Source organism: Schistocerca piceifrons, chromosome 1 (assembly GCF_021461385.2).
Source record: "Schistocerca piceifrons isolate TAMUIC-IGC-003096 chromosome 1, iqSchPice1.1, whole genome shotgun sequence".
NCBI classification, from domain to species: Eukaryota; Metazoa; Arthropoda; class Insecta; order Orthoptera; family Acrididae; genus Schistocerca; species Schistocerca piceifrons.
Genome location: NC_060138.1, coordinates 342,104,990 through 342,129,629, shown reverse-complemented (window position 1 = coordinate 342,129,629; position 24,640 = coordinate 342,104,990). Strand labels below are relative to the sequence as shown.

Here is a 24,640-nt window from a genome sequence, read left to right as displayed (position 1 = left end):
TGTTACCATTCCAGCACTATACAATCCTCATTCCACCATTGCACCCAGTCTTTTTACTTCTCTCCTTTTCCACTATCCCCTCTCCCCACTTTCACCTCTCCCCTGCCCTCCATCTAACCTCCCAACTGCACATAGCTGCCCTACCCTCTCCACCTTGTCCCAGCTTGCTCCCTAGCAGCACTGCCCTGTCCACCACCCCTAACCTACCATCCCTCCCCCTCCCCGCCCCAGGCTCCTCCTTACCCCCACCCAGTCGCCACTCCCATCACGCACCGGTGCTTCAGCTTGCAGTGTGGCTGTGTGTGTGTGTGTGTGTGTGTGTGTGTGTGTGTCGTCTATTTTTGACAAAGGCCTTACAGGCTGAAAGCTTTATTTGGCACAGTATTTTGTTGTGCCTACCTGTGGCTCAGCATCTCTGCTATAATATGGTGAGCAGCAACTTTCCTTTGCATAATATTGTTATATTCCATCCTGGATTTTCCATTGTATTGGTTTTTACAGGCAGATCACCCTCTCATGCGATCTGCCAAGATTAAAAATCCATCAGTCATTCTCATGCGTGAGTATATTCTTTCTTTGTGGCTCACAGTGGTGCCAGACACTTTCATCATAGATTTCAATATGTGCTGTCTTTCAGTCCCTTGTTGGTCACGACCAGAACGTACTTTGCAGAGAGTAATGGAAATATTGACAGCAGTGAAACAAATACCAGTAGTGAACTTAACAGTGACATCAGTGCAGATTTTGATTACAGACGGCTGATAAATCTCTGTAATTTATCTACATAACAGCATTAAAAAAAAAAAAAAAAAATAATAAATAAAATGTGGTAAATAATGAACGTATTGTGAACAGTTTTTGTGAACAGATAATGCAATATACATTTTTCTCCACTAGGTTTCTTTTTACCCCCTTCAAAATTAAGTGTGTGGCTAATGTTCAGGTGGAGCTTATGCTTGGGCCAATTTACATTTGCAAGTGTTGAAGTTTCACAATCATTCTCGATTATAATACTTGCGATTCAGGAACTATTTCAGCCTCTTGGATATATCATGGCATATCATTTATGCATAACAAGAAAAAGGGTGGACTCAATATTGATTACTGTGGTACACTTGTAGTGATTATTCCCCCTTCTGAAAATGTGTTTTTTGTGTACTCTGCCCCTGGAACACGGGGTTGCGGGTTTGATTCCCAGCCAGGTTGGGGATTTTATCTGCCTGGGGCTGGGTGTTTGCATTGTCATCATCATCATAATGCCTACACTGGACTGTGTAAAAAAAATAGTGTTTAAATTGGGCCTCTGTACGGGCGCTAATGACCACGCAGTTGAGCACTCCACAAACCGATCATCATCATCATCATCATAATCATTGTGTACTCTCTCCTGGTTTCTTAATAAAACACTTTCCACTCTTTTAGTTGGATAGGATAAAAACCAGTAGCCAGCAAGATCTCTTGATGCCAGAATATCTGAGCTTCTGTAGGAGAATACTGTGACCTAAATTAAAAGCTATTTTGAGTGAACATTTCAAAGAGCTGTATGAATGTTGAAATTTGTAAACTTGGTAACTTCACTAATCAGCTCTATTAGTTTCACATTACAGAACCAATAAAGAATTTGTCCTAACAGCAGGTCTGCCTTCCTTTTGTTTTAGCTATAAAGACATTATTAAAAGTCAGCTGTCGTACAGGAACAGCAGATTAATTGAATTTTCATAATTTGTGCCTCTTGTGCTTCTTGTTGAGTCTTACTTATAACCTGTTTTCAGTCACCTATAAAAGAACAAAACTTAAAGAAATCTGTTGCTTTTACAGCAAATAATATAGCAAACTTTTTGTTATTGTTAGTTCAATTTTTACTTACTTAGAATATTGTTGCAGGCTGCATAAATGTTGACAGTTGACTGAAATGCTAGTTGAATATCTCATCCTTTTCCATGGATCATTTATACAATAAATCACAATAATGTAGAATGAGTCAGTTTACATTCACATTGCAAAGTAATTTGCAAATGTGGCTGCATGCTGAACATTTATAAGTGGATTTTTTTAAAATCTGTAAATGTGTGTTAGTAATTCCTACCCACCGCCTTTTGCACATTACAGTAATAGAAACTCTTCTACAGAATAGGAGGTGCTATCAAGTAGAAACATTTTCAATTTATTTTCAAATTTAACTTTGCTGTCTGTTAGACAAAATATCATGGGTAAGTTTTCAAAAATGTTATTTGCAGCATTATACACCCCTTTTTGTGCTAAAGCCAACCTTAATTTGGAGTAATGAATGTCATTTTTCCTTCTTGTATTGTAGTTATGCACATCATCATTCCTTTTGAACTGCGGTGGATTGTTTACAACGATCTTTGTAGTAGAATAGATGTGGTGTGAAGCAGTAATCACAATACCCAGTTTCTTAAACAGATGTCTGTAGGATGATCATGGGTGAGCACCATATATTCTTACAGCATGTTTTTGAGCAATGAAGATTTTGTGGTTTAAAACTCCAGAACACTATTACATATGACCTTATTGAATGAAGATATGCAAACTATGTTAACTTACTGATTGTCTCTCCTCAAGATTTGCAGTAATTGTAAGTGCAAATGCAGCTGAACTAATTTGTTTTAAGAGTTCCAAATGTGGTTTTTGCCAGTTTAAACTCCCACAACATGACACCTAAGATTTTTGAAGTTTGCAAACTATTTATTGTTTCCTCAACATTTATTACACTTATCATTGATGTAGTACCCCTAGATGTGCAGAACAAATATGTTGTGCATCTTTAAAACTGAGGATGATACTAGCAGAGGAAACCAGTCAATGTTACTCCTAAGAACGTTGTTTACAATTCTTCTGTTTCTGTATGCGTGCTTAGATTGATTACTATACAAGTGTCATCTGCAGAAATAACTAACTCTGCTTGTTGTATAGTAGATGGAATATTATTTATGTATATGAGGAACAATACAGGCGCTAAGATCGACCCTTAGGAACCCTATACATGATTGGCAGTCAGAATAATGTCTGTTGACTACATTGATTGAATTACTAAGTACAACTTCCTACATTATTTTGGTTGGATATGACATTATCTATTGGTTGGCTGGCGGAGGTTAAAGTCCTCCCTCGGGCATGGGTGTGTGTGTTTGTCCTTAGGATAATTTAAGTTAAGTTGTGTGTAAGCTTAGGGACTGATGACCTTAGCAGTTAAGTCTCATAAGATTTCACACACATTTGAACATTTTTTTTATTGGTTGGCTGTACCATCAATCCCGTAAAACTTAGGATTATCTAGGAGAACATTGTGGTTCAAATTGTCAGATGCCTTAAATAGGTCACAGAAAATACCAGCTGGTGTTATTTTGTTATTTAATGCTCATAAAATTTGGCGAGTGAACATTTAAATGACATTCTTTGTAGAGTAACTCTTCTGAAATCCAAACCATGATATGCAGAGGATGTTATTGTTTCTCAAGTGAGATACTATTCTAGAATACATCATCATCTCAAAAATTTTGTAAAATAATGTCAGCAGTGAAATAGGTAGGTAGTTATTGATATATCTTCTGTCTTTCTTAAAGAGGGGTTTGACGAAAGTATATTTCAGTCTCTGTGGAAAAATGCCATGTGTTACTAATGCATTACAGGTTTCTCATAAGACAGGGTTTATTATTTAGGAACTAAGTTTTAGTACTCTATTGGAAACCCCATCAAAACTATATGAGTTTCTATTTTTGAGAGAGTGTATAATTTTCTTAATTTCAGAAGCAGAAGTTGATGATACATTCATATTCTTGGATTCTATGAGAGTTATGTTGTGAACATACTGTTGTAATTTTTCTCTTGAATTGTTTGTCGTTATACTTTCTACTATCTTTAAGAAATGGTTATTAAATATATTTGCTACCTGTGACTCCTCATTTATAACCATTCCATTCAGTTCAACAGCGTTGTTACCCTGGTCTGTGGGTAGTTGTCCTATCACCTCTTTCACAACATTTCGTATAGCCTTATGTCTGTTAATCATTTCTGATATTATGTGCATGTTCCTTGATTTTTTAAATAATTTTTCTTAGTAATTTTGCGTAGGTTTTCTAGCGTACAAGTACTGCAAGATCTCTACTTATTCCTGCCAGCAGATACATTTCTCTCTTCATTACACAAGATACTGTAATCTCTCTAATATCCATGATTTTATACATGACTGTTTAAAGCCCTTTCCGATTAGTGTATGCAGAAAGCTATTTTCAAATAATGATGTGAATTTATCATGGTGTAGATTAAATTTATGGTAGCATCTGATTCATTACAGATTTCATCCCAGATCATCTCTTGTAAACTATTCTTAAGAACATTTGTGATGGTACCCATTAATTATTCTAACTGATTTTCACTGAGGGTTATTCATACTGTGAGGCAGTATTTTATTTATCCTAACTAACTGTGCATCATGATCAGAGAGAGCACATTTGTTTGTTACTAGATAAACAGTTATTTTCTTGCTTTGAGCTTCACTGAAGAAAACATTACTACACTACCTGTCTAATATATTTGAGTTTATTGACAATGCACTTCTTTTTCAGCTATGAATAAACTTAATTTTTCTGTCATAAATACTAAATTTTGTTAGGACATTTTAACATTATTGCTAACTTGTATATATTTTCCTTTGAAGAAATGTGATGGTGTACTTACCTGATTTACAGGTCCTGATGAGGAGCTACCAAGACTCTTGTCGTGCATGGAATTTGTTATGCATGCGCCATCGGATTATTATAAAAATCGCAAATCCCCATATCCTTCTGTAGATTATGATAGTAATGATCCAAATTTCATATGGACTCGTCTTCCAACATACGTTCACAAATTGTAGTATATTAATAAAATTATGTAAATATATAGACTAAAACTTATTTTTTCCAACAATGTATTCGTGAGGCAGAAATACTATCACATCAGAGTAATACACCTCCCCCTTCCCTTGAATAATTGCAGTTCTCTCTCTCTCTCTCTCTCTCTCTCTCTCTCTCTCTGCCCCTCCACAAGCAATCAGCATTGATCAAAGATTGCAAATTATGCCCTTAATATTTCATTATGTACAATCATAAAATTGTTGGAATAGATGACAGTGTACAAAGTAATGCATCACACAGCAACTTTCATTTGTTTTGTTATTGTCAAAAACTATCAAACATAAAATGAAATTTGTGTAAGTAGATAGTTTATATCGTTCTTCATTTTCAAATCTGAAGAACAGGTCTATTTAGTTAATATGTGGCCATACCATTTTTTTAAGTGATCCGTATGAAATCTGTTGAAGTACAGTGTCACCATTACCCAAAACACCACAATATTTTGAGAGAAGACTAGACTACTTGAAATTGCTGAGATGAAATATTCTGAAGTGAAAAGATCCACAAGGTTTCAACCCGTGGAGTTGGGCATTGAGGCTGTCCCATAGCAAGTGGGTTCAGCAACTCAGAGACTGTTGGCAGGCCACCGGCAGCAGCACCTAGGCCAGGCGAGTGACCAGGAGGGTTGTGGTGGGTGGTGTTCCACAGAGAAAGACAGACTTTTGGGACTCACCCTCTGTGGAAACAGGTATTTATTATACATGCATAAATGCTCTGCAACATGAAATAAAAGCCAGTAAGTTTGTAACAAAATAAAATAATTGTACTGAACCACAAGAGTAGTCAAGAAAAAAACCTTGCGAAAGGTAGGTGTTCTGATTGCTCTATGTGAACAAAATGCACATCATGGTGAAAATATCACAACAGAGTATGTAAAATGTGAACTTTCAGAACCAGAAATGTCACACTTATACAGTATAATATTCAGGGATGTTAAGTCATGGTTGCATGAATTTTTTGTTCAAAGCCAATGGTTCTTTCCCGTCTGTGGAGGACATCTTTAAGAGGGTTGTAGCTTTTTTGGAGGTCCATTGCACACTCTGGCCTGATACTGACAACTGGATGTGCATTCGATCTTTGAAAAAGATACAAGCCTCCTTGAGAAAATTGTCTGCAGTTGGGGACAGTACGGAATATTTTAATAGTAAGAGCATATGTATGATTTTTTCCCCCAACTTTTTTGTAACTGTGGCTGGAACTTAGATTCATCATTACCCATCAGAACCCAAGCAGCAGTCAGAACCAAATTGTTCAGCCTAATAAAGATCAATTTTGTTCTTTCTGCATAGCATTTTTGGGATGTTACAGGAATTTTATTCCTTTAATGTCCAGATAACGGATAAATACACTGATCATCTTAAAAAGAGCTGCACCCAGGAGGACAAGCCCACTGGACTCGCATTCGGGAGGATGACAGTTCTATTCCTCGTCAGGCCATCCTGATTTAGGTTTTCCGCAATTTCCCTAAATCACTCCAGGCAAATTCCGGGATGGTTGCTTTGAAAGGGTACGGCCGACTTCCTTCCCCGTCCTTCCCTAATCCGATGAGATCAATGACCTCGCTGTCTGGTCTCCTCCACCAAAACAACCCAACCAGAAGGACAAGGCAGAGTGCAATCATGGTTGGCAGGCAGGCAGATGGTACCACACCCACAAAATTATTACATTTTCAACATTGAAGGACCAACATTTATTGCACTAAATGGCCACAAAACACACATTGTACAGCGTTGGCCCCAATGGTTGTGACAAGAAGTGCCCAGACGTCATGGCATTGCATGTAGTCCTGTTGTCCTCCATCCCACACTGCTTGCACCTGAATACGCAATTCCCACAGAGGGGAATGGGTGAGGTGAGGTGAGGTATGAGGGGTGGGGTGGGGTGAGGTGAGGTGAGGGGGGTGCGATGGGGTCTTGATGACATGCTCCAGGCTTCCCACACATTCTAGATCAGGGAAATATCAGGTGACACAGCTGCCCTTGGCAAAGTACCCACAGCTGCAAGCACGCTTGACAGGTGACTGCTGCATGAGGATGAACATTGTTCTGTTGAAATAGGGCACATATGCAGACATTCACAAATGAAAGAGCCACTGGTTTATAGACTTCCTCCACATACTGTGCATCTGTCACGTAGTCTTCTAGGAACACTAACATGTGGCTGGCAGGATGTGTGATGGAAATCCACAAACCATTCATCATGGTGCCCTCCACTCCAACTCCAGAAACACAACTGGTGGTTGTTGCCTCCAAGTCAGAAGCAAGACTCATCACTGAAAGTGACCCACTGCCCGTCTGCAGGGTCCCATGTCCATCGTTGCTGACACCAGGTGAGGTGGCCACGATGCTGTGTGGGCTTGAGTGGCAGGCATTGCAATGGTCGGCATACAATGTGCCCTGTGCCATGCAACCACCTGCAATAATACGGTGCTAGCCCTCATGGGATGTTGCAGAGAAATCAGGACACCAGGTGAGTGGCCGTTGTCATTGCTGTCAGATCTGTCCACACATGGAGGACTATTTGTCAGTCTTCCCTCCTCGTGGCGCACATCAAACATCCAAATCGTACATTTTGTGCGTGAACCCTTTCCTTTATCCACTACTGCCAACAACAGGCATTGGTGATGTCCATATGGTCAGTGTGGCATGCAATAAGATGATAGGACCACCAAGTCTCCTTCAGCACTACGATATGGCTCCTCTCGAACTTGTCTACCTGGGGAGCCCACTATTGATCAAATCTGTTACTTGGGTACAGTGCACATTCAGGTGATGCTCTGACATTACCCACTGTCTTACCAGTTGGCACAGTTATTTGGGGCCCTCATACATTAACTGCTGGGCACAATATCAAGACCCCACCCATTCTCATCAAGTGTGTGACCGACCATGCAAAAGTAACCATTGGCATAGCTGATAATGTGCGAAATAGCCACCCAGCTTGCAGCAGATCAATTGTGTCCTTGTGGGTGCAGCTCTTTTTATTGTGATCAGTGTATTATACTGATATGTTGACCATATTGAATGTCCAAATTTGTCCAATAAGGACTGGTTTGCCGAAGAAAAAAGCCGTTTTTCACCAGGAAAAATAGACCTGTGAATATGTGTTAACAAGAAGAAAAAGTTAGTGATGCTCATTATGACATCACTGGAGCATTTGCCCTGTTTTCCAGGTCTGACTCAATCACTTTTACCTGTTCTCTATACCCAAACTCTTCCTTTCTTCAGGTGTAAGGACGTCTACAGCGGTAGAAAGGTTTACAGGGGCAATCAGATGAAAATGAGACAGACGGAAAAAAGTAAATAAGCTGTTTATTATTTAAAAGTAATTGCCTTAACTGTTATTCCATTTATCCTACTGTGAAACAAGATGGTCAATGCCTTCATGGAAAAATGTTTGTGGTTGCCTAAGGAACCACGATTGTACGCTAGCATGCACGTCTTCATATGAAGCAAATTGACTGCCCTGAACCTCTTTCATCAGGACTCCAAAACTATGGAAATGACATGTGGAGAGATCAGGACTGTATATAGGATGTATAAGGACTTCCTGGCGAAACTTCTGCAGTGTACTCAAAACATGTGGATCCACTTTTGAAGGAGGATGACACGGCAGTCAGTTGGGTCCAATTGACCCATCACTGTGAGAACATGGGACTTTACTAATATTACATATCAGTGATGAACAGTCATTGCAGGATGTCACCCTGTGTTACAACTTGTGCACTCCTCTGGTATTTGAAGATGTGTCATTAAGGTCGGTTATGTCTAGACAGCTGTCATCCATTACACATCAATCTGTCTTGAGACATTCCGCTTACTTGTGGTTTTATTGTCACTTAGTTTCGTAGAATCTTGGAGTCTCATATGTCTACATCTACATCTACATCTACATCTACATTTATACTCCGCAAGCCACCCAACGGTGTGTGGCGGAGGGCACTTTACGTGCCACTGTCATTACCTCCCTTTCCTGTTCCAGTCGCGTATGGTTCGCGGGAAGAACGACTGTCTGAAAGCCTCCGTGCGCGCTCTAATCTCTCTAATGTCATTGGATTGAAATACTGAGAACTGGTAGGAGAGATTCAAATGGTGTAGAAAGTACACAAAATAAGTTTTAAATGTGGTTTAATACAATTTATTTGTATTTTCACTGTTTTAACTTTGGTGACCAGTTCCAGTTTTACAGTTCATAGTTACAGAAGTAAACAGAAGCACACCTCCTTCTTTGTAATTCCAGAGCAAAGGAGAATCACCCAAGTACTAAACAACGTCACAAATTTGGTTTAAGATCACAGTGGCAAAACAGAAGTATATGTTCAGAAATGGTTGGAACAGTGCACATGAAATAGTTATGATAGTCAAATAATTCTTAACAGTGTCTCATAAATATTGTTATTGAAGCATTAGTACTCAGAAATCATAAATTTACAATTCCACATGAAATGTTCTATAGAAATGGCATTTTAAAGGCTCATATTATTTTCAAATATACTTATCGTGCATATTATGCTGTGGCACAAGGAGTCACTTTAATCAACCACAAGGGGTCACTTTAATCAACAAAGGAATGTGAACATTACAATAGTAATATGCTGATATTCACAGTCTGTTAGCGGTACACTAGTCAGACATGCTCTTTAACACAACCCGTCATAATTACTTGTGTTCACTAACACAAATCGACATTGAGATATCACATGTATGCTGGCAGGCTGCAGACTCTTAACGTGATCCATCATAGAGTTGTTACTGATAAGTTGACCAGTCACAGAGTGCCGAAGTTGAGAGGGGGGGCGGGGGGGGGCAGGCAACTATTTAAAGACAGGCATAAGAACATGATGTGAATTTGGAAATTACACAATGCTGTGGAATTTGGCTAGGTTAGATTTCGGTGTTCTGCAAGGACTTAAAGACTTTGCTGTTGCTTGGTTTATGAAAAATGTGACAGATTAGTAATTCACAACAATACATGAAACATTATTATTACACGGTTTTTGGAACCTGCTGTTTAAGAGTGTGGCATAGATCTTGAAATAAAGCTTTTATGGTTCTAAGTTATCTGAAACCTTAATTGCTGCTTGAATCAATTAGTGAGAGGTGTTATTTGATATAGAAAAAAATACAGCAGTAAAAGCATGTTGTCAGAATTCAAAATTTTATAGACATTATATCAAAATAGGCGATTGAAATTTGGAGGGTTTGAACTTTTAATGCCCCAGAAATTTGGGAATGTCTGTTTTCAAATAATAGGTGACAGTACTTCCTGTGCTACAGATTACCTCACAAAGTTATTCCATTACATGATGTTGTTATAATATTAATAATTTGTATCTTTTAATTAAGGCTTCCAGAAAAACTAACTGTATTATTGTAATCAGGAATATAGTATAACCAACTTGGCTAAAAGTTTAAATGCGGTTTTGCACGAATAAAAGTTTTACATTTGCATTTGCATCTCCATAATATATCACATAAAAAATTATACTTATTTTTGGGAGCAAAAAACATAACAGGTGGGTTAAACCCCAACTTGCTAGGTCTCAAGTCCTTTGGCACCTTCAGCTGCCACATGTGTTGCCAGAAGCACTGGTTAACCAAATACATTGCCATTTTGCCAGAACAGTATTCTACTCTGAATGAAATTTTCACTGTGCAGCAGAGTGTACACTGATATGAAACTTTCTGGCAGATTAAAACTGTGTTCCGGACTGGGGCTCAAACTCGGGACCTTTGCCTTTCGTGGGAAAGTGCTCTACCATCTGAGCTACCCAAGCACGACTCACAACCCATTCCCACAGCCTCACTTTTGCCAGTACTTCATCTTCTACCTTCCAAACTTCAGCTCTCCTGCAAACGTCCCAAGTTCGAGTCTCGGTCCGGGAAACAGTTTTTATTTGCCAGGAAGTTTCAGTATTCTACCCATTTATGTCATAAATGGAAGCCCTGCACTATTTCTTTCCGAGACACCAATAAAGTTGTCTCCATTTTGAACCTGTCATTAACCAGTTGTCTCCTTATCAAATATTCAGAAATGTAAAATTGTACACTCCACAAAATGAAAAAAATGTGGTATCCTATGACTGTAATGTCAATGAAAGAGACAATAGGAACTCCTGATTGGAATATTAATGATGTTAGGAAGAGGATAGATTGCTACTCACTTTAAAGATGACCCATTGAGTTGAGAGAGTCACAATGAAAAGACGAAAAGACATTATAGCTTTTGGTGCCAAAACCTTCTTCAGCAAAGAAAACACACACACACACACACATATATATATTCACACAAGTAAGTGTACAAACGACTGCTGCCACTGGCAGCCCTGACCAGAGTGTAAGTGTCTCATGAATAGCAATCTGGAATGGGGTGTGAAAGGGGGCAGGGTACGGGTGGGGGAAGAGAAGAGCACTATGTGGCGGGGCATGGAGGGAGTAGATTGTGGTCTGAAGAGACTGGCGGACTGTGCACTCCCCCCTCCCCTTCCGTACCCTGCTGCCAATGGTAGCAGTTGTGTGTATGAGGTGTGTTTGGTTTGGTGTGTGTGTGTGTGTGTGTGTGTGTGTGTGTGTGTGTGTGTGTCTTAATTACTGAAGAATGCCTTAGCCAGAGCTACAATGTGCAACAGACTTTTCGTTGTACCTGTCAGCAACTCAACAGATCATCTTAACGGCGAGTAGCAATGTATCCTTCTCCCGATATCATGTAATATGAATGAGTCACAGTCAAAATTGTCCAACTCCTACAAATATGTGGGTGTAAAACTTTGTAGGAATATGAAATGTAATGATCAAGTAGTCTCTGTCGTGGTAAAGCAGATTCAGACTATAGTTTATTGGAAGAATACTGGGGAAATGCAGTCACTCTAGAAAGGAAATTGCTTGCAAATCACTTGTGCAAGCCTTTCTAGAACATTGCTCAGGTTGTGTGACTTGTACCAAATTGAACATATTCATAGAAGAGCAGCATGAATGGTCAGAGGTTCTTTGGTCCATGGGAGAGTGTCCCAAAGATGCTGAAGAAACTGATCTGGCAGATTCTTGAAGATAGACGTAAAGTATCCTGAAAAAACCTACTTACAAAATTTCAAGAACCAGCTTTAAATGATGACTCTAGGAATATGCTATAACCCCTGAAATATCACTCACCTAGGGATCGCAATGACAAGATTAGATTAATTACAGAGGCATTCAAACAGTCGGCCCACCCTCGGTACTTCAAGGGAGTGGGAAGAAATCCTAACAACTGGCAGAATGGGATGTTCCCTCTTACCTGCACTTTGCAGTAGTTTACAGACTATAGATGTAGATCTAGGGAATGAAAACACACACACATACCCTTCACCGGTGTCATGACTGCCTCTTGATGTGCCCTGAGATGGATTACATCATACTCAAAACATTACACTCGTCCTCTGTAGTAGTATTCCATCACCTCTAATCCTTCACAGCACTGATCATTCTCTTTGCCCTCCTCAGGTGCAAGACATGTCATAAAGGCCGCAACCACCACCTCTTCCTGCTCTTCAGCCATCAGCATACCCAAGGCCACATCATATAACAGTTATTTGCAATTACTTCACAGCATTCTATGTGGATTAACAAGTAGCCTGCTGCCTGTTTGCATGAACAAGCTCATCAAACTGTGGCTAACCGCAAACTCATTTACCTAATTAAAGAATGTACTGCATGCCACATATCCTATTACAACCCCCCTTTCACACTATTAGTCATAGGCTTTTTTGGACTGTGCAAGTTGGCACTGTACCTTTAGCCTCATCTTGTATTGTGGCATTTCCCTCAGTTTAAACTTGTGCAAGCTCTCATCCTCACCTGCCCCCTTCCAACATTGTACTTCCTTACCACTGCATCTCTCTCTCTCTCTCTCTCTCTCTCTCTCTCTCTCTCGTGTTCCACTGTCCCTCAGTTTGTAACTGTTACTGTAAGACAACAATATTTTTTTTTACTGACAGCCACCTGTCTCCTGCTATTTCCCTTCCTGTCTCTTGCCTCTCATTACTTCTTTACCACCTCTAAAAAGCACCTCATATGCAAAACACCTGTCATGCAGTATGTGCTGCCGGAGTTTACTGAGAATCTTTGCGACTCTTTTGCGCTTCCTATATATGAACCTTTAATAGAAGGTGCTAGCCTTCTTTGAATCTCTTCTGTTTCCTCTGTCAATCCTGTTTAATATAGATCCCAAATTGAGTTGCAGTATTCAACTATTGGTCGAATGAGGATTTTGTTAGCTACATCTACATCTACATTTATACTCCGCAAGCCACCCAACGGTGTGTGGCGGAGGGCACTTTACGTGCCACTGTCATTACCTCCCTTTCCTGTTCCAGTCGCGTATGGTTCACGGGAAGAACGACTGTCTGAAAGCCTCCGTGCGCACTCTAATCTCTCTAATTTTACATTTGTGATCTCCTCGGGAGGTATAAGTAGGGGGAAGCAATATATTCGATACCTCATCCAGAAACGCACCCTCTCGAAACCTGGCGAGCAAGCTACACCACGATGCAGAGCGCCTCTCTTGCAGAGTCTGCCACTTGAGTTTGTTAAACATCTCCGTAACGCTATCACGGTTGCCAAATAACCCTGTGACGAAACGCGCCGCTCTTCTTTGGATCTTCTCTATCTTCTCCGTCAACCTGATCTGGTACGGATCCCACACTGATGAGCAATACTCAAGTATAGGTCGAACGAGTGTTTTGTAAGCCACCTCCTTTGTTGATGGACTACATTTTCTAAGGACTCTCCCAATGAATCTCAACCTGGTACCCGCCTTACCAACAATTAATTTTATATGATCATTCCACTTCAAATCGTTCCGCACGCGTACTCCCAGATATTTTACAGAAGTAACTACTACCAGTGTTTGTTCCGCTATCATATAATCATACAATAAAGGATCCTTCTTTCTATGTATTCGCAATACATTACATTTGTCTATGTTAAGGGTCAGTTGCCACTCCCTGCACCAAGTGCCTATCCGCTGCAGATCTTCCTGCATTTCACTACAATTTTCTAATGCTGCAACTTCTCTGTATACTACAGCATCATCTGCGAAAAGCCGCATGGGACTTCCGACACTATCTACTAGGTCATTTATATATATTGTGAAAAGCAATGGTCCCATAACACTCCCCTGTGGCACGCCAGAGGTTACTTTAACGCCTGTAGACGTCTCTCCATTGATAACAACATGCTGTGTTCTGTTTGCTAAAAACTCTTCAATCCAGCCACACAGCTGGTCTGATATTCCGTAGGCTCTTACTTTGTTTATCAGGCGACAGTGCGGAACTGTATCGAACGCCTTCCGGAAGTCAAGAAAAATAGCACATACCTGGGAGCCTGTATCTAATATTTTCTGGGTCTCATGAACAAATAACGCGAATTGGGTCTCACACGATCGCTGTTTCCGGAATCCATGTTGATTCCTACATAGTAGATTCTGGGTTTCCAAAAACGACATGATACTCGAGCAAAAAACATGTTCTAAAATTCTACAACAGATCGACGTCAGAGATATAGGTCTATAGTTTTGCGCATCTGCTCGACGACCCTTCTTGAAGACGGGGACTACCTGTGCTCTTTTCCAATCATTTGGAACCTTCCGTTCCTCTAGAGAGTTGCGGTACACGGCTGTTAGAAGGTGGGCAAGTTATTTCGCGTACTCTGTTTGGAATCGAATTGGTATCCCGTCAGGTCCAGTGGACTTTCCTCTGTTGAGTGATTCCAGTTGCTTTTCTATTCCTTGGACACTTATTTCGATGTCAGCCATTTTTTCTTTTGTGCGAGGATTTAGAGAAGGAACTGCAGTGCGGTCTTCCTCTCTGAAACAGCTTTGGAAAAAGGTGTTTAGTATTTCAGCTTTATGCGTGTCATCCTCTGTTTCAATGCCATCATCATCCCGGAGTGTCTGGATATGCTGTTTCGAGCCACTTACTAATTTAACATAAGACCAGAACTTCCTAGGATTTTCTGTCAAGTCGGTACATAGAATTTTACTTTCGAATTCACTGAACGCTTCACGCATAGCCCTCCTTATGCTAACTTTGACATTGTTTAGCTTCTGTTTGTCTGAGAGGTTTCGGCTGCGTTTAAACTTGGAGTGAAGCTCTCTTTGCTTTCGCAGTAGTTTCCTAACTTTGTTGTTGTACCACGGTGGGTTTTTCCCATCCCTCACAGTTTTACTCGGCACGTATCTGTCTAAAACGCATTTTATGATTGCCTTGAACTTTTTCCATAAACACTCAACATTGTCAGTGTCGGAACAGAAATTTTCATTTTGATCTGTTAGGTAGTCTGAAATCTGCCTTCTATTACTCTTGCTAAACAGATAAACCTTCCTCCCTTTTTTTATATTCCTACTAACTTCCATATTCAGGGATGTTGCAACGGCCTTATGACCACTGATTCCCTGTTCTGTACATACAGAGTCGAAAAGTTCGGGTCTGTTTGTTATCAGTAGGTCCAAGATGTTATCTCCACGAGTCGGTTCTCTGTTTAATTGCTCGAGGTAATTTTCGGATAGTGCACTCAGTATAACGTCACTCGATGCTCTGTCCCTACCACCCGTCCTAAACATCTGAGTGTCCCAGTCTATATCTGGTAAATTGAAATCTCCACCTAAGACTGTAACATGCTGAGAAAATTTATGTGAAATGTATTCCAAATTTTCTCTCAGTTGTTCTGCCACTAATGCTGCTGAGTTGGGAGGTCGGTAAAAGGAGCCAATTATTAACCTAGCTCGGTTGTTGAGTGTAACCTCCACCCATAATAATTCACAGGAACTATGCACTTCTATTTCACTACAGGATAAACTACTACTAACAGCGACGAACACTCCACCACCGGTTGCATGCAATCTATCCTTTCTAAACACTGTCTGTACCTTTGTAAAAATTTCGGCAGAATTCATCTCTGTCTTCAACCAGCTTTCTGTACCTATAACGATTTCGGCTTCGGTGCTTTCTATCAGCGCTTGAAGTTCCGGTACTTTACCAACGCAGCTTCGACAGTTTACAATTACAATACCAATTGCTGCTTGGTCCCCGCATGTCCTGACTTTGCCCTGCACCCGTTGAGGCTGTTGCCCTTTCTGTACTTGCCCAAGGCCATCTAACCTAAAAAACCGCCCAGCCCACGCCACACAACCCCTGCTACCCGTGTAGCCGCTTGTTGCGTGTAGTGGACTCCTGACCTATCCAGCGGAGCCCGAAACCCCACCACCCTATGGCGCAAGTCGAGGAATCTGCAGCCCACACGGTCGCTGAACTGTCTCTGCCTCTGATTCAGACCCTCCACTCGGCTCTGTACCAGAGGTCCGCAGTCAGCCCTGTCGACGATGCTGCAGATGGTGAGTTCTGCTTTCATCCCGCTAGCGAGACTGGCAGTCTTCACCAAATCAGATAGCCGCCGGAAGCCAGAGAGGATTTCCTCGGATCCATAGCGACACACATCATTGGTGCCGGCATGAGCGACCACCTGCAGATGGGTGCACCCTGTACCCTTCATGGCATCCAGAAGGACCCTTTCCACATCTGGAATGACTCCCCCCGGTATGCACACGGAGTGCGCATTGGTTTTCTTCCCCTCTCTTGCTGCCATATCCCTAAGGGGCCCCATTACGCGTGGGTGGACTACATTGCCTTAGGGTTCTTCCAAGGAAGCTCACCTGGCATGTGCCTTACCTGTGACTAGTTTTATGCAGTTATTCCACTTTAAATTGCTTCATATGCATACTGACAGATATTTTATGGCTGTGACTGCTTTCAGTCATTGTTCTGCAATTGTGCAGTTGTACAATAATGGATCTTTCTGCCTACACTCCTGGAAATTGAAATAAGAACACCGTGAATTCATTGTCCCAGGAAGGGGAAACTTTATTGACACATTCCTGGGGTCAGATACATCACATGATCACACTGACAGAACCACAGGCACATAGACACAGGCAACAGAACATGCACAATGTCGGCACTAGCACAGTGTATATCCACCTTTCGCAGCAATGCAGGCTGCTATTCTCCCATGGAGACGATCGTAGAGATGCTGGATGTAGTCCTGTGGAACGGCTTGCCATGCCATTTCCACCTGGCGCCTCAGTTGGACCAGCGTTCGTGCTGGACGTGCAGACCGCGTGAGACGACGCTTCATCCAGTCCCAAACATGCTCAATGGGGGACAGATCCGGAGATCTTGCTGGCCAGGGTAGTTGACTTACACCTTCTAGAGCACGTTGGGTGGCACGGGATACATGCGGACGTGCATTGTCCTGTTGGAACAGCAAATTCCCTTGCCGGTCTAGGAATGGTAGAACGATGGGTTCGATGACGGTTTGGATGTACCGTGCACTATTCAGCGCCCCCTCGACGATCACCAGTGGTGTACGGCCAGTGTAGGAGATCGCTCCCCACACCATGATGCCGGGTGTTGGCCCTGTGTGCCTCGGTCGTATGCAATCCTGATTGTGGCGCTCGCCTGCACGGCGCCAAACACGCATACGACCATCATTGGCACCAAGGCAGAAGCGACTCTCATCGCTGAAGACGACACGTCTCCATTCGTCCCTCCATTCACGCCTGTCGCGACACCATTGGAGGCGGGCTGCACGATGTTGGGGCGTGAGCGGAAGACGGCCTAACGGTGTGCGGGACCGTAGCCCAGCTTCATGGAGACGGTTGCGAATGGTCCTCGCTGGTACCCCAGGAGCAACAGTGTCCCTAATTTGCTGGGAAGTGGCGGTGCGGTCCCCTACGGCACTGCGTAGGATCCTACGGTCTTGGCGTGCATCCGTGCGTCGCTGCAGTCCGGTCCCAGGTCGACGGGCACGTGCACCTTCCGCCGACCACTGGTGACAACATCGATGTACTGTGGAGACCTCACGCCCCACGTGTTGAGCAATTCGGCGGTACGTCCACCCGGCCTCCCGCATGCCCACTATACGCCCTCGCTCAAAGTCCGTCAACTGCACATACGGTTCACGTCCACGCTGTCGCGGCATGCTACCAGTGTTAAAGACTGCGGTGGAGCTCCGTATGCCACGGCAAACTGGCTGACACTGACGGCGGCGGTGCACAAATGCTGCGCAGCTAGCGCCATTCGACGGCCAACACCGCGGTTCCTGGTGTGTCCGCTGTGCCGTGCGTGTGATCATTGCTTGTACAGCCCTCTCGCAGTGTCCGGAGCAAGTATGGTGGGTCTGACACACCGGTGTCAATGTGTTCTTTTTTCCATTTCCAGGAGTGTATTTATGCACAATATTACATCTGTGTATGTTGAGGGTCAACTGCCAATCCCTGCACCAAATGTTGATCCTCTGCAGATCTTCATGTATTTCACTAGTTTTCTAGCATTGTGACTGACTTCTCTATAAAACAGCTTCACCTGTGAAAAGTCTCCTCTAGGTTGTTATACATATTGTGGAAAGTAATAGTCCTATAACACCCCTGTAGGGTATGCCTAAAATCAGTTTTTTGTCTAAAACTTTCTCTGCGTTAAGAATGACAGGCTGTGTTCTGTGTGGTAGGAACTCTTAAATCCAGTTGCACAGCTGGTCTGATGTTCTGTTTGCTCATACTTTATTAGGCAGCATCGTGGAACTGTAACAAATGTTTCTGTAAATCAAGCAACACAGCATTGATCAGGGTGCTGAGATCTACTGCTTTCTGGATTTCATGGATGAACAGGAGGAGTTGGGTTTCACATGAGCATTGGACAAATGAATGGGGTCACACGCATTTCTCGGATGAGAACAGATTCACTCTAATTAGTGATTCTGGATGTATCCTTGTATGGCGGGAGGTGGCAACACATATTGCATCCAGGAACATTGTGGAACATGGTCATTTTGGTGGTCCTGGTGTTATGAAATCATGATTATGACGATTGGTTTGTGGAGTGCTCAACTGCATGGTCATCAGTGCCCGTACAAATTCCCAATCTGTGCACTGTCCAATGTAGCCACTTTCACGAATGATGATGGAATGATGAGGACAACACAAACACCCAGTTCCCGGGCAGAGAAAATCCCCAACCCAGCTGGGAATCGAACTCAGGACCCCGTGATCCAGAGGTACCAACGGTAGCTAGCCACTAGACCATGAGCTGTGGACGTATTATTATATGAGGAGGCATAATGTTGTATGGGCAGACTGACCTCCAAATCTTTGAACACTGTACACTTACTAATCAATGTTGTTATGACACTGTACTCCTTATCTTTTGTTGTAAACTGTATGCGTATTCTTGAAGATTCACTGATGATACCGCGTTAGCCTTTAAGCATAATTTTGTTACAGCATCACAACACAGACAAGTTCAACACAAAGCAGAGTAACAACTTACAAGATAGATTCATCCTTGATCAGATAGGAGTAACAGAATTAACGTCTGTAGTTATGTTGGTCACGATGATCACACTAACGCACGTATTGTTTGGACCTTTCAGGAAGATTGGCCCCGAGTCCAAAAAGAAGTGTCCCATGCTGGCTCAGATGTATTGTCGGCAATGGACAATACCTCATACCGGTTTGTAAGGCGTAGAGGGACAGCTTCGTGTCCAGCCCCACAACAGAACATATACATAAGTCAAGCAGCCAGTTGAGGGGCCCCACAGACTAGTGAAAATATTACTTCCAAACTGTAATATTTTCACTAACCTGTGTTTATGTTGTCATGATAATTTCTGAATTACCTATTTATCAGGAAGGATAGTTACAAACAGACTGTACCTAATGCTTCATAAAACATTTTATCGTTTTGTTGAAGAAATTACACTGATAGTAATCTGGAGTTATTCACAGAAATCTTTATGACCAGTATAACCATTTGGGAAATTGAACACTGTTTCTCCCTGTTATGAGAATAATGTGTTAATCACTATGACACCTCATTCTGTAGGTCTTAACAGACATAATTAAATCAGATGGACAAAGCACACAGTCATCTTTGTACACAATTAAAAGTTTGTTTGCTCTGAAGTTTTTTTTTTTAAGGTAACAAATATTCAAATATCAATTACACTAGTGTACAGAATTAAAGCAACAAACTGCTATTTCTCCATCCTTTGTTTAATTCATGATATAATCATAAAAACTGTCAACAGATGTCCATATGATCGTGTCCTCAAAGATGGCACTCCTATCAATGGTCAACCATGCCAGCAATGATGTCAGAGCATCTATCAAACAGGGCAGCGTTTGCTGAGTAGCCCCACTTTCACAATCACTGTACACAGTAACACATGGTGCAGTATGGCACAGAGAAGACACATACCAGACACTCTGCGGTGGAGGGTCGTAGCAAGAAAGGAAGCGGTATAGTTGCAAACTCATGTGAATCTTTCCGTTCTTTCTCAGATGTGGCAATAGTTTATAGAGACCTATACTTGATCCCAAAGACCAGGACAGGACCGACCATGCGACATCAGGAACAGAGGACCATTATTTGGTTGTAAGGGCACGATGGTGCCAATTCTGCATGGATTCACATCTGGAGGAAACGTGGAACACGACTTTGAGGCCCAAACATTTTGGAGAGAGGCCTATATCGAGGAGGATACCTAATGGTGTAGGCAGGGATGATGACCACCGAGAGAGACCAATATCGAGGAGGATACCTAATGGTGTAGGCGGGTATTATGACCACTTGAACACCTCTTCGTGAAATTGTACGAGTGAATCAGCAAGGTTTAATTGCTGTCAGATATTGTGATGAAATCTTGGGACCTTGTGCGGTTTTGTGAGGTGCCTGTGACCCAGCCTTCATACTGAGGGATGATAATGCTTGAACTCATAGACTTTGTGTGGTTGAAAATTTCTTGGAAACGGAAGAGACTGCATGCATGGTGTCACCTGCTCAGTCTCCCTATTTGAATCCCATAGAACATATCTGGGATGCACTAGGGAGATGGGTTTAATCACGTCACCATTCACCAACCACTCTCAAAGACCTATGAGCAGCTCTGCAGGAAGAATGGTTGTTATTGATTACATCATTTGTAGCATGCCTCGACGTCATGAGGCCTGTATTGCTGCTGTGAGGTGGTCACACCCCATAAGGAGTGCATTAACCGGTTGTTGGAATGTGTGTGCAAATATGTTAAGTTGGAAAAGGCAAAGAACATTTTCGTCTATAGTTATACATGTTGCAGTTGTTTACATTCTGTATTCTTTACATTGTTTCTACCCTACTATCACCTGTTCATATTGTTTTGAGGCAAAATAAATGCAACCTTGCAAAATTTCCATTTGTTGCTTTAATTTTGGACATCAGTGTATTTTCTGGTATGTATTATACGACAGTCTTTACAACCCCACATAAGAAACCTGTGGGGAATCAAGTAAGGTCAGTCAACACTGCTCACCATACATGTCACACTGTTTTTGCACAACCAGGTTGAAGAGCAGTAGAATGTCACATTAATATGAACCTTTTCACTGCATCACAAGCATGCATATTCCTTGCATGGTTGAAGTATGTTTTGAAAAGCTTCTGGGTATCTGATCCTTTCAAAAAATTTGGCATGAAATTTGCTATAATCACAGAAGTGTTTGTTACTGTTATTATAGAATTCTTCGTGTATGTGGTCGATTACATCAGTAAACAAAATAGATGGGAAAAACGGAAATCATTGGATTAGGATCAGAGTAATTTGGCACCATTTGACAGATAGTGTGCATGTAGGTTTTTATCTTTCAACACTCAGTGTGCTGAATTGTTTTACTTGTGTCCACAATTGAGAGATCATAGACAGACAAATCTCCTCTTCAAACTCTAGTGGGCTCAGATTAAGGTGTTCTTTGACACATTTCAGTGACTAAATAGTGGTTTTTCTGCCAATTGACTTTTGTTGTTCATTTTAGGTAGAATAATCCAAATTATCATAATTGAAAATTATTAAAATGTTCTTGAATTTTCTCCTTTCTATGGATACCAATCTATGAATAAAAAACCAAAAATTCAGTTTGTCAAGCATGATCATATGAAGCAAATGCTTTATGGTAGGAGCAATTTCTGCAAGGTTATTTGGGTTTGGAAATGGGAGTCAGAACAAAGATGTCAGTAATACTACATTTTTTATCAGGAAACCATTGAGAGTTCAAAAAGTGTCTGACTTCATATAGTTAAAACCAAATGTGGTATCGGGGTACACATGTGCTCTGTTTGTAAGTGTATATAGTGCGCATGCAGTCGCTGGCTGCCTGTTAACAAGTGAACACGTGTATGTGGCAGTTGCCGGATTTTGCGCTGTGGACAAAATGACAGAAAATGGGACATGGTTGCTGCATCAAATTTTGTTTAAGCTTGGCAATTCTCATGTTGAAAAAATCAGCAAGATTCGGCAAGTGTTTGAGGACGAAGCAATGGGTACCACACAAATCAAGGAAGGGCACAACCACTTCACAGATGGCTGCTCATCAGTGAAGAGTGAAGCAGTTCCAGGTAGGCCCTTCAACATGCAAATGAGGTTGTTATAGATTATTTAAGGACTCTGGTGTTGCAGAATTGATGGATCATGATCAGAGAACTTGCAGATGAAGTTAAAATTAATATTGGATCCATTCATTCCATTTTAACAGAACATTTGGACCTCTGGAGGATCTCAGCAGAATTTGGCCAAAGTTGCAAACAACCGAACTGAAGTAGCTTCATTTGTAGATCACACAGGACATGCCGGATACCGTGAACAGTAATACCAACTTCCTTAACACAGTGGTTACTGGTAATGAGTCCTAGGTTTATAGGTATGATCGAGAAACAAAGTCTGCAGCTCATGGTCCAGTGGCTAGCATCGCTGCCTCTGGATCACGGGGTCCCGGGTTCGATTCCTGGCCGGGTTGGGGATTTTCTCCACTCAGGGACTAGGCGTTTGTGTTGTCCTCATCATCATTTGTGAAGTGCTGAGACTGTAAATGGAAAGATTTGGAACTCGTACGGGCGCTGATGACACAATGTTGAGCACCCCACAAACCAACATCACCCAGAAACAAAATTCCAATCATCGCAGTGGAAGCCCCCATCATCACTGAGACCCAAAAAAATTGCTGATGTGTCTTTTTTTACACCAATGGCGTGCTCCATCACAACTACACCCCAGAAGGTACTACTGTCAATAAAGAGTACTACCAAGAGGTTCTGGATCAGCTTTGTGGAGCAGTGAGATGGAAATGGCTGGACATGTGGGCAGTTGGCACCTTCACCATGACAACATACCCACTCATCATTGTCAATTAATTCAAGATTTCTTTTGCTGATCACAACTCGGCTGAAATTTGTCACCTCCCTTTGCCTGACGTAGCACCAAGTGACTTCTGGTTTCTTTCTTAAACTGTGAAAGACACTGAAAGGGACCAGATTTCAGAACAGAACAGGCATGCACAATTTTACAGAGAAGCTGTGCACCATGCCACATGAGGCTTTCCAGCAATGGCAACAGTGTTGGGAGAGGTGTGTAGAAGCTGAAGGGGACTGCTTTAAAGGTGAGTAGTGTTAAACTGTTGTATCCGAAAAGTTAGATACTTTTTCAACAGCTCTCATAGATATATGAAGCATTTCCTCAATTACCTCTAGCAATGAAATTTTGGTAGTTAATCCTTATGAATTAATTGTGTTAAAAGATATTGGATAAGAAGCCAGCGAAAATAAGAGTTTGATAAATACGTAGTCACCCTGTATAAAACTTGAACAGTTTAAAATGAAGCAATGTCTCACAAGAAAATATCTTGTCGTGGGCGGAGCTTGCGTAGTATACATTCCTGCCACTAGACATGTATAGTGCATCTCATTGCCAGTTCAGTGCCACCTCTGCTGTCGACCTGGCTTGTTTTGTTTGTCGGCAGTGATTGTTTTTGCTAGCAGGTTTTGTTCTTGTTTCTTTTTTATGAAGGCAGGTTTAAGTGAACAATATGCAGCTATCAGTTTTGTTTTCTGCTCAGTAAAAATGCTATTGAAACTGTTTTATGTTGAAAACAGCTTACCAAGTTGACAGTATGGGAAAGACTTATGTGTTAGAATTGTTTGCTTGATTTAAAAATGGCAGCATGTCGAATGATGACAAACTGTGTTCTGTGTGTCCCATCAACTACCCTAATAGATGAAAATATTGAAAAAATTCAAGGGCATGTGCTCACAGACAATTGATCAACTGGCAGAGATTAATTTGTTATCTTGGAGCTCAGTTCAGTGACTTGTGGCAGACAGCAGACTGGTTCTTCCACACCTGCGCACACACACACATCTCTGTTAGACAGTTTTTGGCTAAAAATGGCATGGTTTCACTGCCCCACACGTCACTCACCTGACCTGGCTCTGTGTAACTTTTTCTTATTTCCATATGTGAACAGGAGCATCAATTTGACAACACTGAAGAAGTCAAGAAGGAAAAAAAGAGGGAGGAGCTGTCAGCCGTATCTGAAGACGACTACAAAAAAATGTTTCGAACAGTGGAACCACTGACAAATGTATTAGTTGTAAAGGAGGGCATTTTGAAGGGGATAAGGTTCTTTTGTAAACAATTTGAAAATATACAGCTTTCAAAAAATAAAATACCACTTGTATCATGTCTTTCAATTTTTTTGCACGGTGGTGTCTGCTGACACAGTTTTAAGCAGTAAGATGTGCTGTGTAGTAGGTTTTGCAAATAAAAAGGAAAAGGTAGTATGTGCATTTTTTTTTTATACTTAGTGTGACATATCAATATCTTTGTACACAT

General features: G+C 41.6%; 1 protein-coding gene across 6 annotated transcripts in view; it reads left to right on the top strand.

Moving 5' to 3' along the window:
* LOC124795512 (GATA zinc finger domain-containing protein 1) overlaps positions 1 to 4,902 on the top strand; it is a 63,244-nt gene extending 58,342 nt beyond the window's left edge. For 4 of the 6 annotated variants that reach the window (XR_007016713.1, XR_007016718.1, XM_047259579.1 and 1 more), the window contains one exon: positions 4,710 to 4,902. Coding sequence is in view for 2 of the 6 variants with exons in the window: in XM_047259579.1 (XP_047115535.1) it covers positions 4,710 to 4,876 (167 nt within the window). In the remaining 4 variants the exon portion in view is untranslated. Of the gene's footprint in view, positions 1 to 2,314; positions 2,446 to 4,709 lie in introns of all 6 variants that reach the window. The other 2 variants (XR_007016714.1, XR_007016717.1) reach the window with 1 other exon arrangement.
* Positions 4,903 to 24,640: the final 19,738 nt, after the last annotated feature.